The sequence below is a fragment of the Rhagoletis zephyria genome, unplaced genomic scaffold, assembly GCF_001687245.7.
Source record: "Rhagoletis zephyria isolate East Lansing unplaced genomic scaffold, Rhagoletis_zephyria_1.1 Rzeph_scaffold_06156, whole genome shotgun sequence".
Lineage (NCBI taxonomy): Eukaryota > Metazoa > Arthropoda > Insecta > Diptera > Tephritidae > Rhagoletis > Rhagoletis zephyria.
The window spans coordinates 21,480-37,047 of record NW_016163239.1 but is presented as its reverse complement, the minus strand read 5'-3'; the positions used below and the strand labels follow the sequence as shown (position 1 = coordinate 37,047).

Genomic DNA, 15,568 nt, shown 5'->3' with positions numbered 1-15,568 from the left:
AAATTGGTAGAACGGTTACCGAGATACATACATGTGATCATAAGTGGGCGGTGCCACGCCCATTTTTCAAAATTTAATTATAGACGTATTTCCTGGTAAGGAATTGTTGCAAGCATCAATTTTGAATAAATTGGCTTTAATATTTACTGATTTATCGAAGATTTCGTATTTCTCCAAATTACCGTTATATGAGATGTGGGCGTGGTTATTGTCCGATTTTAAAAAGTTTCGGCGGTTTTTTATGCTGTACCAAGGCCAACAACTGTGCCAAGTTTGGAAGAAATTGGTGCAGCGGTTACCAAGATATACACATGTAACCATAAGTGGGCGTGGCTACGCCCATTTGCCAAAATTTTATAATATTCTTATTTTTCGTCTAAAACTCATTGTAAATATCAATTTTGAGTGAATTATCTTCAGTAGTTACTAAAATATCGCAGTTTTCGTATTTCTGAAAATTACCGTTATATGGGAGGTAGGCGTGGTTATTGTCCTATTTTGCCCATTTTCAATACCATCCGTCCTACGCCCGAAAGAAGTGCACGTACTAAGTTTCGTTAAGATATCTCAATTTTTACTCGAGTTATCGTGTGCACAGACGGACGGACAGACAGTCACCGCTTAATCGATTTCTTTTTTCATTCTGATCATTTATGTATACATTTGTCTATATCTATCTCGATTCGTTTTGCCTGTTACAAACAACCGTTATGTGAACAAAATTAATATACCCTTGTGCACAAGTGCGCTCGGGTATAAAAATTTTATGTGCGATATAGGCATGCACTCCGGGCAAAGTTCGGTCAACCTGGTCCTGTTTGTATGAATAGTAGGGTGTTCAATTATTCGCCTTTTTCCCAAAACCGGTTTTCGAGTTATTCGAAAAATTTTAAGTTGAAATTAAGAAAAAGCCGCATAAAACCAGTTTATTTTACATAGTTTTCATTCACTAATAATGCTTAATTGATATGAAGTCCTGACGAACAATTACAATAAAGTTATTAATGTATTTAGAAAAGAGCAGAGCAAAATAAGTTCAACGTTTGTGTTTTTACTTAAAAAGAAAGGAAAATAAAAATCAGTGAACAGTCTTAGCCGAGTGCCTAGATGTGCCTCCGGCCAATCGGGAGGTCCATGGTTCATTTTCTGGCGCCAGCAACAATACAAAAACATTTTTTTCAAATAGAGATCGGGAATGGTAAACCGCCGAGTGTACTTCTGCCATAAAAAAAAAAAACTTCTTCGGAGGTGGAGTAAAAGTGTAGATCTCTCCACTGGTGTCACGACATCAAGAATCAGAACACAAATTAGGAGAGAAGCTCCGCCAAGCGCCTAGAAAACGCTTTACTTATTGGAATCAAATGTGATGTCCTGTTCATCTCCAAACAACCTAGGGTATAATATTAAAACTATTTCCCTTAAACTGGAAAAAGTCTTAAAAATTTCGAAAAACTCAAAACTTTTACTGAGAAGTCAAGATTGGTATGAAATGAAAAAATCCGGCAGTAACCGGTTTGAAATATGTTTTGTAAATTTTGTACATCTGTAAACAAGAACAAAATTTAAACAAGTAACAATAAAATAGCATAACTCCGTAGGTAACAAGAGGACACATAAATATCAAGTTCAAGAATTTATTTGGCGATATTGATTCAAATTATGTCCATGTGTTCGTAAAAACGCGTTTTCACATTTATTACAGTTTAATTAGTTGCGTCCAACGGAGAACCACTCAACAACCAACAAGTGTTACTTCGGACTGAGTGGGCAATTGAGTAAAGTCCTCCCCTGTCGTACAAAAATCACACTCAGCATCAGCGTTGCCGAAAGCTTTCGCTGGAAAATCGTCATTTTACCCTAAAACAATCATAATTTCTGTCAAAAAATTGTCAAATTTTTGTTTATATTATTATACCCGAGCGCACTTGTGCACAAGGGTATATTAATTTTGTTCACATAACGGTTGTTTGTAACAGCCAAAACGAATCGAGATAGATATAGACAAATGTATACATAAATGATCAGGATGAAAAGGGAAATCGATTAAGCGGTGACTGTCTGACCGTCTGTCCGTCCGTCCGTCCGTCCGTCCGTCTGTGCACACGATAACTCGAGTAAAAATTGAGATATCTTAACGAAACTTGGTACGTGAACTTCTTTTGGGCGTGGGACGGATGGTATTGAAAATGGGCGAAATCGGATAATAACCACGCCTACTTCCCATATAACGGTAATTTTAAGAAATACGAAAACTGCGATATTTTAGTAACTACTGAAGATAATTCACTCAAAATTGATACTTACAATGAGTTTCAGACGGAAAACATGAATTTTATAAATTTTTGGAAAATGGGCGTAGCCACGCCCACTTATGGTTACATGTGTATATCTTGGTAACCGCTACACCAATTTCTTCCAAACTTGGCACAGTTGTTGGCCATCGCACAACATACCAAATGGCCGAAAATTTTTAAAATCGGACAATAACCACGCCCATATCCCATGTAACGATAATTTAGAGAAATACAAAATCTTCGATAAATCAGTAAATATTAAAGCTAATTTATTCAAACAGGGTGGTAAGATGATTTATTTTGGAACGAATTTCCGTCATCCATTGTCAAGTTTGGTTTGCAGACAAACCGGTTTCGGCGTTGTGCCATCTTCAGTGTCATTTTTCGTTCTCTCGTCGACTCTAATTAACTCAAAACAACCCGGAAAGCGCTTCTCACACTAGAAAAATGGGTAATGGATCGTAAATGTCTGCTGCTTTGCGCACGAAACAGCCCGGACTTTTTTTGCGGGCACAAATGTGCAAAAGGGCAATTTGAAATAACAGCTCTTTTTTCTTAAATCCGAAAGCAAATTTTACAAAACACAGAAGTGGAAAATACCACAGAATTTTGTAAATGTAGTTATTTGGTAATTTTATTAGCCATATAAGATAAATACACGTAAAGTCATTGTTTAAAGCTGATTTTTTGATTCCGGGCACGAAATGTGGTTTTTTGCGTTCCTCATGCTCTGGGCACGTGTTGACACATAATTGACACTTGTGAGAGAGTAGCTTATTTTTACGCTCTAATTACCAGAGCAGCGGCGAAAGCGTGTGGAACAAAGCTATTAGCATTGATTAACTGATAGATAATTTTGACTGAACCAATTCTCTCCCCTACTTTTCTGTGTTTTTCAAATCAGTGGCAGCAGTGCAAATTAACGATTTGGTTACAATTCCAGAACAAATTTAATACAACTGAAAGCACTGTTTTAAAACAAAACTAGATAAATGCATGGTTGTATTTTGGGTTACGATTTCCTGTTACAAATTCCATACCGTTTTCTATGAAAAGTTGTTTTTTTTTTCTTCATATAAAATACATGGAAAACTTTGAGCACTTGAGGGTATGTCTTTTCGATATAGAAGAATTATTTTGGACCACCGTAATATGCATTCAGCTTGGATATAGGGAAACGAATTGGGACTTTTCTCTACAGTCTTCTAGGCAATTTTACTACCTCTGGTTTAACAACTACACACTGCTTTAACACTTACATCATTTATTCACCTGAGGTGACTGTGTGATCAATGACTATCACTAATCGTTATGTCTGCATAAGAACAATATGCTACCGATGGCGCCAAATTTCCCTAAAATTTAACCACAAAACTAACAAATACCAGAAAACCACATACTTAAGAGCTAAACTTTAATACCCCTAACTCTATAACTTTCCGAGTTCAATAACTTTGAGGAGAGTACAATGACAAATTTAGAAATACTTATTTGTGCTTTATAGAAACAATAAGAATTAAGCTTGCATCATTTGAATCAGCCAATTGAGAATCTACAAAAATCTTCGGGTTTCTGCTCTGATTAAATTTATTCCGTAAGCGTGTGTGAGTAATGCACTAACGGTAGCGGAAATGAATTCCGGTATTCCCCGCCAGAGTGACAATCGAAATAAACATTTTGACTTGCTTTGCTTGCGAAAATATAGAGCAATCCGCGAACGAGTCAATGCATGCAACTTTAATCTGGCAATTGATCTTTAAACTGCTCTTCAAGTTCGGTAAAACGTGCCAGTATTGGTTTTCATGTACAAAAATTTAGAAAAGATCACTGCTTCTCTCCGAGGTATAATGTTGTTCTTTATATATAGAAAGATAACGTTCCAGCACAAGACCGAGCTAGAAACGAAATGTGCTAATTTTTTTTTTTATTTTAATGATTAGCTATATTTCACAATGTAAAAACAAATATACATAAATATGTGCATATAAATATTCTAATTTCACAAAATAATTAACTACAAATTTAATGGGTAAAGCACACATCTCTTTTTTTTTTTTGCTGATGTTTTGCGAAACGCCACAAACCACAAATCAGGTTTGTGAGTAAGACTATTGTTAGGATTATTAGCGTTGTGGAATCCATACGAAATAATTCCAAATCCTCGATTACGCGTAATGTGTCGAAACGAGTGAAGTACCAAAAGCGAAAGACTTAAGTAGCGAACGCGTTTTGTGAATTTTATTTACACCGTTACACCATATTTAGATATTCAATATCATTTAATGTGTTTAGTAGTTCGTTTTAGAGTATGTAGTTAGAAAACAATAATAACACTTCTTGAACTCACGAGCAGTGGTCTGAGCTGAACAAAATGACATTGCCAACTTATCGCCGTTGACGCTTGCTGGCGCCGGAATTATTTAATAGTCAGCATCAACTTACTCTCAGCATAAAATCCAAGATGCTCATCTTCCAATATTTCCTGCGATGCTAAACTACCTATGCACCTACATACATTAGGGCGGTCCAAAAATACAGAAGAAAATCAAATTTTTGCAATTTTCCTGCTGCCACCCTGCAGAATTATAAAAAGTAGAACACATACATATTTTTAAATCGGTTTATATTTACTAGTGGTGCCAGGGCTTTGAAGTTTTCCCATTTTATATTAAATAAATGAAAGAAAACCTAATTTTTCTATCTCTTATTGATTTTTGCTTGAATATTTTCAAATCCCTTACCTATTTGAAAAAAAAACTATTTGCACTATACAAACTAAGTTCAGGAAATAATTGTTTCCATTTCATTAATAATATATAAAATACAAACTTATTATCTTGATTGGACTAAAATTCAACAATATATCTCTTAAATATGTGTGCAAAATTTTTAAAAACCTGGGCAAAGTGGGAACTGAACAAATTTAAAAAATATAAAATCATCAAAAGTAAATATTTTTTGATCAAATAGGAATATATCACTTTACAAATTAAAACTGTGATGGGTATTTATTGCATGACGAATGAGCAACGCATTTGTTTATTTTTTTGTTATTTTTATTCATGAATCCTAATTTTATTTTATGAATGTTTTCGTAAAAAATGCATTCGAAACTTCAAAGCTCTGGCAACACCAATAAATGTTAACCGATTTCCAAATGGTAGCTGCGAAAAAAATCGGCCTACCCTAATACACATATTGGTAACAGCGCGTTTATTCGTTTTCGTTTCGCTGCACTCAATTCAGTCGCTCAAGTCATCTCCTCCATCAGTTTTACTGATCAAATCATTGCTTGCTTGTAGCGACTGCCCGATTCTTTAGTATATTTATTAGCTCTGCTCTGTATAAAAGTAGACTTTTACTTCAGCTGAGATTTTAGTTGTGGCTCAGTGCTCTTCGCGGTAACATTTGTATAATATTGCGCTAATCTGGTTTAGTTGCGTTAAAGACGAAGTGGCGATAAGCGATCGATCGCAAGTGATTTAGTGAACGCGTGCAAAGTCGAGTGGTGACTAATAAACGTTTGCTAAATATTAGAGAATTATATACATAAATAATTACTTACAATCGCATAAAATTTGGTTTATAATAATAAATGCGTAAATGCTTTTGAAAAAAGCAGCAAACTTTGAATAGCTAAACTTAAAATCTGACTAACCGGTATCAAATTGAGGAGCTCAAAATGTTAAGCGCTACCTTATTCACTGTTTTAAGTGTGTTTTATGCCAAAATGGCTTGTGGACAATATTTCGAAACACAGAGTAAGTAGTACCCAAGCATGAGCAACATTTATACGGGATTTGCTGAGTGTTACTTTTTTTTAGATTTAAAAGCCAATTGTTATCTTTTCTAAAGCAGCGGAAAAGTTACTTACTACTTGATTTCAAAGCCGAAAAAGTCCCCCTACAAAAATCAACCTACACATATGGGCTATGTGTAACGCATTAAAGTATCGGAAAAGCTTCGATATACGAGTATATCACTAAAAGCCTGCTTACAACATTAGTTAGGGGATTACGGTTCGGTGGTTTGGAATCCAAGGTATCAAATTTACGCAGACAAGATCGAATCAATTCANCACGAGCATATCACTAAAAGTCTGTTTACAACATTAGTTAGGCCAATTCTGGATTACGGCTCGGTAGTTTGGAATCCAAGGTATCAAATTTACGCAGACAAGATCGAATCAATTCAAAAACAATTCCTACTTTTTGCTTTAAGAAATTTCCGTTGGGATTCTCAATATAACCTTCCACCTTATACGAGCCGATTAAAACTTATTAATCTTCCTACACTTTTCAGTCGCAGGCAAATGCTTGGTACAATATTTATAGTTAAATTACTGACAGGCTCAATTTCAAGTACGCTTCTTCTGGGCGAAGTTAGCCTTAATGTTCTCTCCCTCGTATCAAGACACTTTTGTCCCCTATTTCTGAAAGCGTGTAAAACTAATTTTGAATTGCACGCTGCAAAAAAAAACTTCTCTTAATTAAAGAAAAACAGAAAAACAATCAAAATGAAGAAAAATGGGAACAAAACAGCACTAAAGAGGTTTTATCCTCTTTTCATGCCCAACATTTCTGCAGGATGATATTTTCGTGTACGTTTTTACACATTCCAAAGATAAATTACGCATTCGGGAGAATTTTTTACTCATTCGGAAGAATTTTCGACCTTAAAGTAAGGAAGGTTTTTCTTTGATCCAGAGATGGATTTTTGGTTCAGTGCGACCCACTCCGTTGCTTATGCCAGGATTTTAACTCTCATTCCAGCACGTTTGATATATCATATCCGCTTTTCAGCTTTAAGAAATCGATACTGTCCTCTCTCAATAAATGAATCATTAAAATAAAGACATAAAATCGGCTGATGAATTTGGTTCTGTAGCTGAACAGTTTTGAAAAAATTTAAAATACTGGTTTCCGTACGTCATGCGGACTGCGCCCCTCGTGCGGATGGGCGGGAATGGAGGGTAAAAACCGTTGGGATTATTATTATTAAAAACTGATTCAAATAGCAAACGTTTGAAAGTAAGACAATAATGGGTAAAATGTATGGGGTAAATATTTCTCTTCGCCAAAATTGCATATTTTTTAGTTGCGAAATTTTGTCACAGTTGGCGATATTCGATGCTTCATAAGCCCATCCAGAAAAAAGTGTTTATACATTTGTTCTCGCATTTGGGTGCCATCCCTTTTTCAATGATAACATATATATTTATCCTTTGCCTACTCCTCCCATGCACCGGCAATTTTAAAAATTTCATATACGGTGACTAATGAGTTGATTCTGTTCCAATTTTTATATAGATTGATCCAATTTGCTTTTCTTTATGGATTATACATAAGTATTCGAAACCACTATCAAACGATATCCAGCCTTTAACAAACCGCATTCGATCTCATTTTGAAAACTGTCGAAATCGTAGAATTACCTCGCGCATGGCATATAATGTAGAAAAAGAAATACAATTATCGTGGCATTCCTTTGCATGCTTCCTTTGGTTACTGATTTAACCAATTATTGACAGTTATTATATAACATCATATAACTTGTATTTTTCAAATACAAAAACGACCCATCCTAATATGCCAATCTTTTATAAAGTGATCCAATATTGCAAAAATATGCTAGCTATAATGATTTAAATTTTTTTTGCATGCCTATTATTTATCATTTATTTAGTTATAATTAGTAACCGTCTTCAAAAAAGGAAAAGATTTTCGATAATCTTTTATGAACATACACTCATATAGATATGTATGTTTACATATGTACAAAATATGTATACACATACATACATATGTATGTATCTAGCACGAGTGTGTGTAATTATTAGTTTTAATTGCCAATTATTACGCGTAAAAGCCATTTTAAGCTCACCGATCTCAAATAGCCGCATATTTATGANTTGTACAATATATGTATAAACATACATACATATGTATCTAGCACGAGTGTGTGTAATTATTAATTTTAATTGCCAATTATTACGCGTAAAAGCCATTTTAAGCTCACCGATCTCAAATAGCCGCATATTTATGAATGACAAACCACAAGTATATACATATATATATATGTATGCCTTTATGCTAGGTCACATTATTATGTGCATACATATGTACACACACACACATGGATGTATCAATACGCGCGCAAACACACTTCTTTTATGCAAATGAATATATGTATGTATGTAGTTAAACCAAAAGATGCGGAACTGTATGCGGTTTCTTACTTTTTGAAGTTCATTATCGACATTTCAATTAAAATATTAAAAATATGATATTAAACGCAAACTATTTATGTACAATTGCATGGACAATTGAATAAACTATTTTACTGTAGGTACATTTGTATGTACATTAGGGTGGTAAAAAAGTAAAGTTGGATTATCACTGTTTTCACCCCTGGGATTGTTGTTATTTTGAAAACATAATATATTTGGAGGTCGCTCATAGTTTTCCAAGTATTTTATATCAATATAATCAATATTTGTCTATCGGGAAACTCTGGTTCTCTTCAGGAGACTTTTAATAATAATACCCAGAGCATACAAATTCCGACTTTACCTTTTCGCTCGCATTTTTGGACCACCCTAAAGTACAACATGCACATGTATATTGTCTCATTTTTAAAGGTGAGTGTATTGACGCAAAGTGGCTCCGGTATTGCGGTATGAACATATGTATGTACCTGTGAAATAACTACCTCTCAACAGCGCTAAACTATTCAAAACTTTCGGCAATCCTATCTTTGGTACTCTTTAAACAGGATTGAAGTTGCTATGCGGTGGCATGCTTATTTATTAAAACCTTGGTAAAGCATTTTTTGTTATTGAACACAACTAAACAACATAATAAATGAAATGGCTCTTTTTTTTTAAATAATACCACGAATTGAACAAATTTATTTGACCTCATTATTTAGAATTTTGTTTACTAAGCTAAGATGTATTTGACAATGTTGTGATGAAAAGTTTTCAGCTCTCGACTAAATTATTTAAGGAATAGATGAAATTTTAAACAAAAATTCCTTAAGAATACCATTTGTTTAAGAGGTTTGTGCATTTCCCATACAAAAGCAAGCGCAGTGAGCACACACACGCAACTATGTTTAAAAGCGATTCACTCGGCCTTAATAAGTAGAAAGAACGCCCACACATGTATTTGCATAAGAGGATATGAATTTTTTAGACAATTTTCAAATATCTGCTTGCTCAATTTATTGAAGTAATAAGTCGCTGGCATTCCCAACCCTGGTCATCGCTCCCATGTTTCACACCTCGCTCGCCCCTTGAGCAACGCTCGATCCTAACTCTGAACCTGAGCTCCCGATCTCCCGATAAGCACAATTTTTATAAGATTTTAGGCGTAAAAAAAGTATAGTAAACTTTAATTTTTTTTATTTATTCGTGCGAGTTCAAAGCTTCCATATATGTACATATGCCTACATTAAAAAATGCTCACTGTGATAGAAAATAGGAGTTTCTGAATTAAGGCAACTTTGCAGCAACTTGAACAAAAGAATCAATCTCAAAAGTACATATCCCGAAGGAGCATCCCAAAGGTACCCTAGAATTCAGAACGCCATTCTTGTTTCATTTCGGCTGTCAACAAGTGTTATTCGAAGCAAATAGTTCTACACACAAATGTTCTGGTTTGAAGTCGCATTTGTTGTAGATATCGCAAAAAGTAAATACATAGCCTTTTATGTGATCAGTCTCGCAACCGCAAACTTCTAAACAAAACGAGAATTGAAGGCAGAAAAGCCACAAGAGCAGTAAATTAAAGTAAATCACACAAATTTTCCATTGGTACAGCCTGATGAACTAGAAAAGAAGCGTATGCGATCAAGGTGAATCCCCAAACGTAAACACTCACTCACACCAAAGCGCATTCCATATACTGCCTTATACATACATACATACATACGTACATGCATAACTCTTTTCTTCTATCCACCTTTGGGATTTCTAAAATGTTTCCTTCTTTTTGCACTTCCAGCACATCGCTGTTTCAATCCCAATCAACGGCCCGGCACTTGCGTCTCCATTTACGACTGCCAGACATTGGTGTCGGTGCTGCAACGCGGCTCAATCCAGCCGATCGACACCGAGTTTCTGCGCGCTTCCGAATGCCGCGGGGGCTACGGCAGTGGCCCATATGTATGCTGCACCGGCGATACCGGTTTCACGCGCAACACTTACGATGATTATAGCCTCCAGCCAAGCACCGTGCTCTTTCCCGCAGGTCCCATCGAAGCGCGACAGCCACAACGGCACAGGCAAAGAGTAAGCGACTCCAACGGAGGTGGGCGTGCATTTAATAGCATTGGCGGTGACGCAGGTGGCGGTAGTGGCAAACAGCCGAGAGATGTGCCAGCTGGTGGACAGCTGTCGGAGTCGGCGGCGACATTGCCGCGTTTGCCCACCTGCGGCGGAGTGACGATATCGAATAAGATATACAGCGGCACAGATACGGATCTGTATGAGTTCCCTTGGATGGTGCTGCTCGAATACAATCGACGTGAGTGACGAATGGTAGATTTAAAATTATATATGTATTACGATTTAATTTATTGTCACTTGGTGCAAAAAGGCGGATGCGGGGCGAGTGTGCATTAGGGTGGTCCAAAATAAGTAAAGTCGGAATTTTAATGCTCTCACCCCCTAGGATTGTCCTATATGAAAGAATATACCCCTATTATTTTATTTTGAAATAAAAAAATATTTACATATTTAGGTCACTCAAAGCGCTCCAAGTTTCCTTGTATTTTATATGAAGAAAAAACAACTTTTCGTAGAAATTGTATAGCATTCTTGAAAATCAATATTTTTCGATCGGAAAACTCTGTTTCTCTTCAGAAGATTCCCAATAACAATACCCAATTATTTATTTTACCATTTTTCAATACTTAACATTTTTTATTGGTGCTTTTGATAGACCTTTAAAATATAGTTACTATGGAAAAATAGTTAAATAAATAATTTAGTATCATTATTGGGAATCTCCTGAAGAGAAAAAGAGTTTTCCGGTCGAAAAATTTGGATTTTCCAGAACTCTATACCATTTCTACGAAAAGTTGTTTTTTTCCATATAAAAATATGTACATGGAAAACTTCAGCTCTTTGAGCGATTTCTAAATATTTTTTGATTTCAAAATAAAAAATAGGGGTATGGAACAATCGTAGGGAGTGAGAGCATAAAAATTCCGACTTTACTTTTTCACATGCATTTGTGCATACCCTAGTGTGCATACGCATTTGCATAGTTGTATTGTTGCATTTGAATTTAAAATAGGTAGCTTATTTTTTCATCTTTTTTCTATATTTTTTAGGATCTGGCGGCTTGTCAACCAACTGTGCTGGCTCACTTATAAATAATCGATATGTGCTAACGGCGGCACACTGTGTGAAAGGTGCCATTGAGAAGCAAATCGGAACACTGTAAGTTGCACACGTTTTTTCAAAGATTATAAAACGACATTTCAACTGAATCGAATATACATACATACTTATGTATATATGTACATACATATAGTCCAATCTCAAAAGAATGAACACTATCGGCACAGAATTGTTGTGGTTTTTGGCAGTGCACACTTTAGCACTTGCGAAAGTAAAAGGCCGCCTCGGGCCTTAAAGTTTGTAAGATATAAGAAAGTTGGAGGTATCCACAGGAGACAAGTCTCAGACTACTTTGACTGAGAAAGATTTCGCTCAATATTTCATTTGGCTAGAAATGCCCCTGCTGAATGCTTTCTGCTGAAGGACACCCTGTAGTAATTATAAAATATTACTGCCGAACCAAAAAATTAAAAAAATGTGTAGTCAGAACTCTAATTTGTGATTGAAAGTAGTAGAAGAAGAATTTTCCAATTCTGCAAGCAAAAATGGCTGCCATTCACAGGCCGACTAAACAAAACTTAATCTTTTAATTTTCATACATATTTGTACTACTTGTTTTTTTTTTGGCATCTCGATTTAAATAAATCGCTGATTGTTGAAACTGCAGTCCATGACAGAAAGAGTGTTTGCAAATCAACGTACATACATTTATTGTCTCACCTTTTATTTGTTCATGCCTTAATTAATTCTTTTTAATTGCTTTTTGTACATAACGGTTTATTTGATGAAATGAAATGATTAATGATTTAAGATTAATTTGCACCTTCATACATACAAAACATTTACGTCTTTTCATTTGTGTACATACATATATCTACCAGTAACGCAGTACGATTGGGCGAGTACGATACTACCAGGCAAGTGGATTGCAATCAGTATTCCTGTGCCCCCTCAGCCTTGCGCGTTGGCATCGAAGAGACTATTCCACATGAGCAATACCGCGATAATTCGGCCAATAAAGAGAATGACATCGCACTGATACGCCTCGATCAGGAGATACGCTTCTCTGACNCGATTTAAGATTAATTTGCACCTTTCTGTATATCTACCAGTAACGCAGTACGATTGGGCGAGTACGATACTACCAGGCNTGATTTAAGATTAATTTGCACCTTCATACATACAAAACATTTACGTCTTTTCATTTGTGTACATACATATATCTACCAGTAACGCAGTACGATTGGGCGAGTACGATACTACCAGGCAAGTGGATTGCAATCAGTATTCCTGTGCCCCCTCAGCCTTGCGCGTTGGCATCGAAGAGACTATTCCACATGAGCAATACCGCGATAATTCGGCCAATAAAGAGAATGACATCGCACTGATACGCCTCGATCAGGAGATACGCTTCTCTGACTCCATACGGCCCATTTGCTTGCCGTCGGCGGTGAAGCGGGAGCGATCGGCGCCGATTAGCGGTACTTTGTACACTGTCGCTGGCTGGGGTCGCACGCTGCGCAGTCCGAAGAGTGCCACCAAACAGAAATTGCAAATACCATTGGTCGATTTGGAGCAATGCCAGCGAAAGTATCGGGAGCGAAAGGTGAACGTGGTGAAAAGTCACATCTGCGCGGGTGGTGTTTATGCCGAGGACAGCTGTGAGGGTGATTCGGGTGGTCCGTTGATGCGTTTCCGGAATGATGCCTGGGTGTTGGAGGGCATCGTGTCGTTCGGCTACAAATGCGGGCTGAGCGGTTGGCCGGCGGTACACACACGTGTGGCGCAATTTGATGACTGGATACGGCGCAATATACGGAATTAGAGGAATGTTAAGGCAGCTATTTAGATTTAAAATAATTGTTTGATGCTTTTAGTACATAGTAATTTATGTTGAATTGTGATCTTGCCATTAGTTATTAATTTCCGAATACGCCATGAACTGCACCACATACTTGTATACTCACTCGTACCACATTTTTCATCACCCTAATAGTCAAAACGACAATTTCATTGGTAAATATGTATTTATGTAAATAAAGGTTAATACAACTTTATAAAAGTTGTGTAATGATAATAGCTGTTTTGGGTGGAAAATAATCCAAACACTTAATTCAAATTTCAGAACTCGAAATTTCGCTTTAAGGTTTGTAATAAAAAGAGTGGAGGAAAAATTTTCAAAAGTTCCATAAACTTGGTACGTGCACTTCTTTCAGGCGTAGGACGCATGGTATTGAAAATGGACAAAATCGGACAATAACCACGCCTACCTCCGCCGGTAATTTTCAGAAATACAAAAACTGCGATATTTTAGTAACTGCTGAAGATAACACTCAAAATTGATATTTACAATGAGTTTCAGACGGAAAACATGAATTTTATAAATTTTTGGAAAATGGGCGTAGCCACGCCCACTTATGGTTACATGTGTATATCTTGGTAACCGCTGCTCCGATTTCTTCCAACCTTGGCGCAGTTGTGGGCCTGTGCGCAATCCTCGATAAATCAGTAAATATTAAAGATAATTTATTCGAAGTTGATGCTTGCAACCAAGAAATACCTTTATGATCCAATTTTAGGCGTGGCACTAACCACTTATGATCACATACATATGTATATGTATCCCGGTAAGCGTTCTACCAATTCGTACCAAACTCGGTATGGCTATTGTGTTTGCCACATAAAAGCAAAACTTTGAAAATTATTGAAATCGGACTAGAATTACGGCCGCTTTTTATATAACGGTAAATTTCTGAAATGCTTGAAACTTCAATATTTCAAAATTTAAGGACGCTAATTTACTCAAAATTGATACACCTCAGCGTACTATGTAGCGGTAGCTTTCGGAGAGGTGAAAAACATATATTTAATTTTTGCGCCGGGTATTAATTTTCGGCTCCGCCCGAACTTAGACTTTCTTACTTGTTTTAATTCACTTTGGCCACAATTTCGAAAATTTTCACAACAGAGACTCGGATTCTTACACCGTTGCAAATACGGATCCAAAGTGGATATATGTAGAAACGGGATTAGACTTAGGGACCTCCATATTAGTAAAATGTTTTTTCCTCCTGATCATCATGAACCTTATTCACTCAGAACTCAATAGATCCAAGGCAATTTGTTTTATGTTTAAAGTTAAAGGCGACGATGTGCGTTTCTTGTTATAGAAAGAGAAGGTAATCTTGGAAGTTTAGCAGAGTGAAAAGTTTTATCCGCGTTCATTGACTACTAGAACTGTACCATCTCTCACAAACTGATTAAAAGTGACTATATCTTTGCCTACCGTGGACTCTCTTGGAAGATTGTGGATGGTCTTACCTTTCCTTGAAAGGTTGGCAATTAACTATCGATATGATCACCTTCGGCTCCGCTTAAGTTTGGAATCCACCCCAATCTGAAAAGAGCGCTGAAGGCATGAAAAGTACTGATTGCCTAAAAAGTGTGGTGTGTGCTTTAACGGCTGACCAGCTCGCATTAAAATTTACACCTAAACTTTAGAGTTCCAAACTCGGCGAGAGCCTAAAAGTATGCGCCTTGAGCAGCGCGCTTTCCGCTAAACATAATTAAACTTAATCATGGCTTAAACGAAAGTGAAACCACATCAGCTGTCAGCTGTTCAAGGCAAGACTTGTTGATATTGTGCGGAACCGGCTTCGAGTGTATTGTTTGTTGGCCACCACGAAGCACTAGAGAGCGATTCGTTACGTCATTACACCATTTTCGCCGTTTAAACATATCGTGGCGTCACTGACGTGGATGATGAGGAAAAGGTAAACACAAAGTGTAATGACCGTAGAGCGGTATTGTAGTGTCATACATATTTAGGCACTTGTTCTCATTGAAGTAATGTTAATAGTGCTTGCTATTTATTTATTTACTTTTTCCAAATTTTATTTAAACCACTGACAACGTCCCGCTGCCA

The 15,568-nt window shown here is 36.5% G+C and overlaps 1 protein-coding gene across 3 annotated transcripts; it reads left to right on the top strand.

Annotated features, from left to right (window-relative positions):
* The first annotated feature begins 5,458 nt into the window (after positions 1-5,458).
* Positions 5,459-13,699, top strand: LOC108372912 (serine protease easter). Of its 3 annotated transcripts, none has more exons than XM_017628719.1 (5): positions 5,460-6,055; positions 10,301-10,822; positions 11,634-11,742; positions 12,525-12,672; positions 13,022-13,699. In XM_017628719.1, exons 1-5 carry the CDS (start codon positions 5,977-5,979, stop codon positions 13,466-13,468), a joined length of 1,305 nt encoding a protein of 434 aa, XP_017484208.1. In that variant the 5' UTR covers positions 5,460-5,976; the 3' UTR covers positions 13,469-13,699. The 3 variants fall into 3 exon arrangements, with proteins under 3 accessions (XP_017484211.1, XP_017484208.1, XP_017484209.1); XM_017628720.1 differs by having other exon boundaries at positions 12,525-12,699; positions 13,049-13,699; XM_017628722.1 differs by lacking the exon at positions 12,525-12,672 and having other exon boundaries at positions 5,459-6,055; positions 12,874-13,699.
* The last annotated feature ends 1,869 nt before the right edge of the window (positions 13,700-15,568 follow it).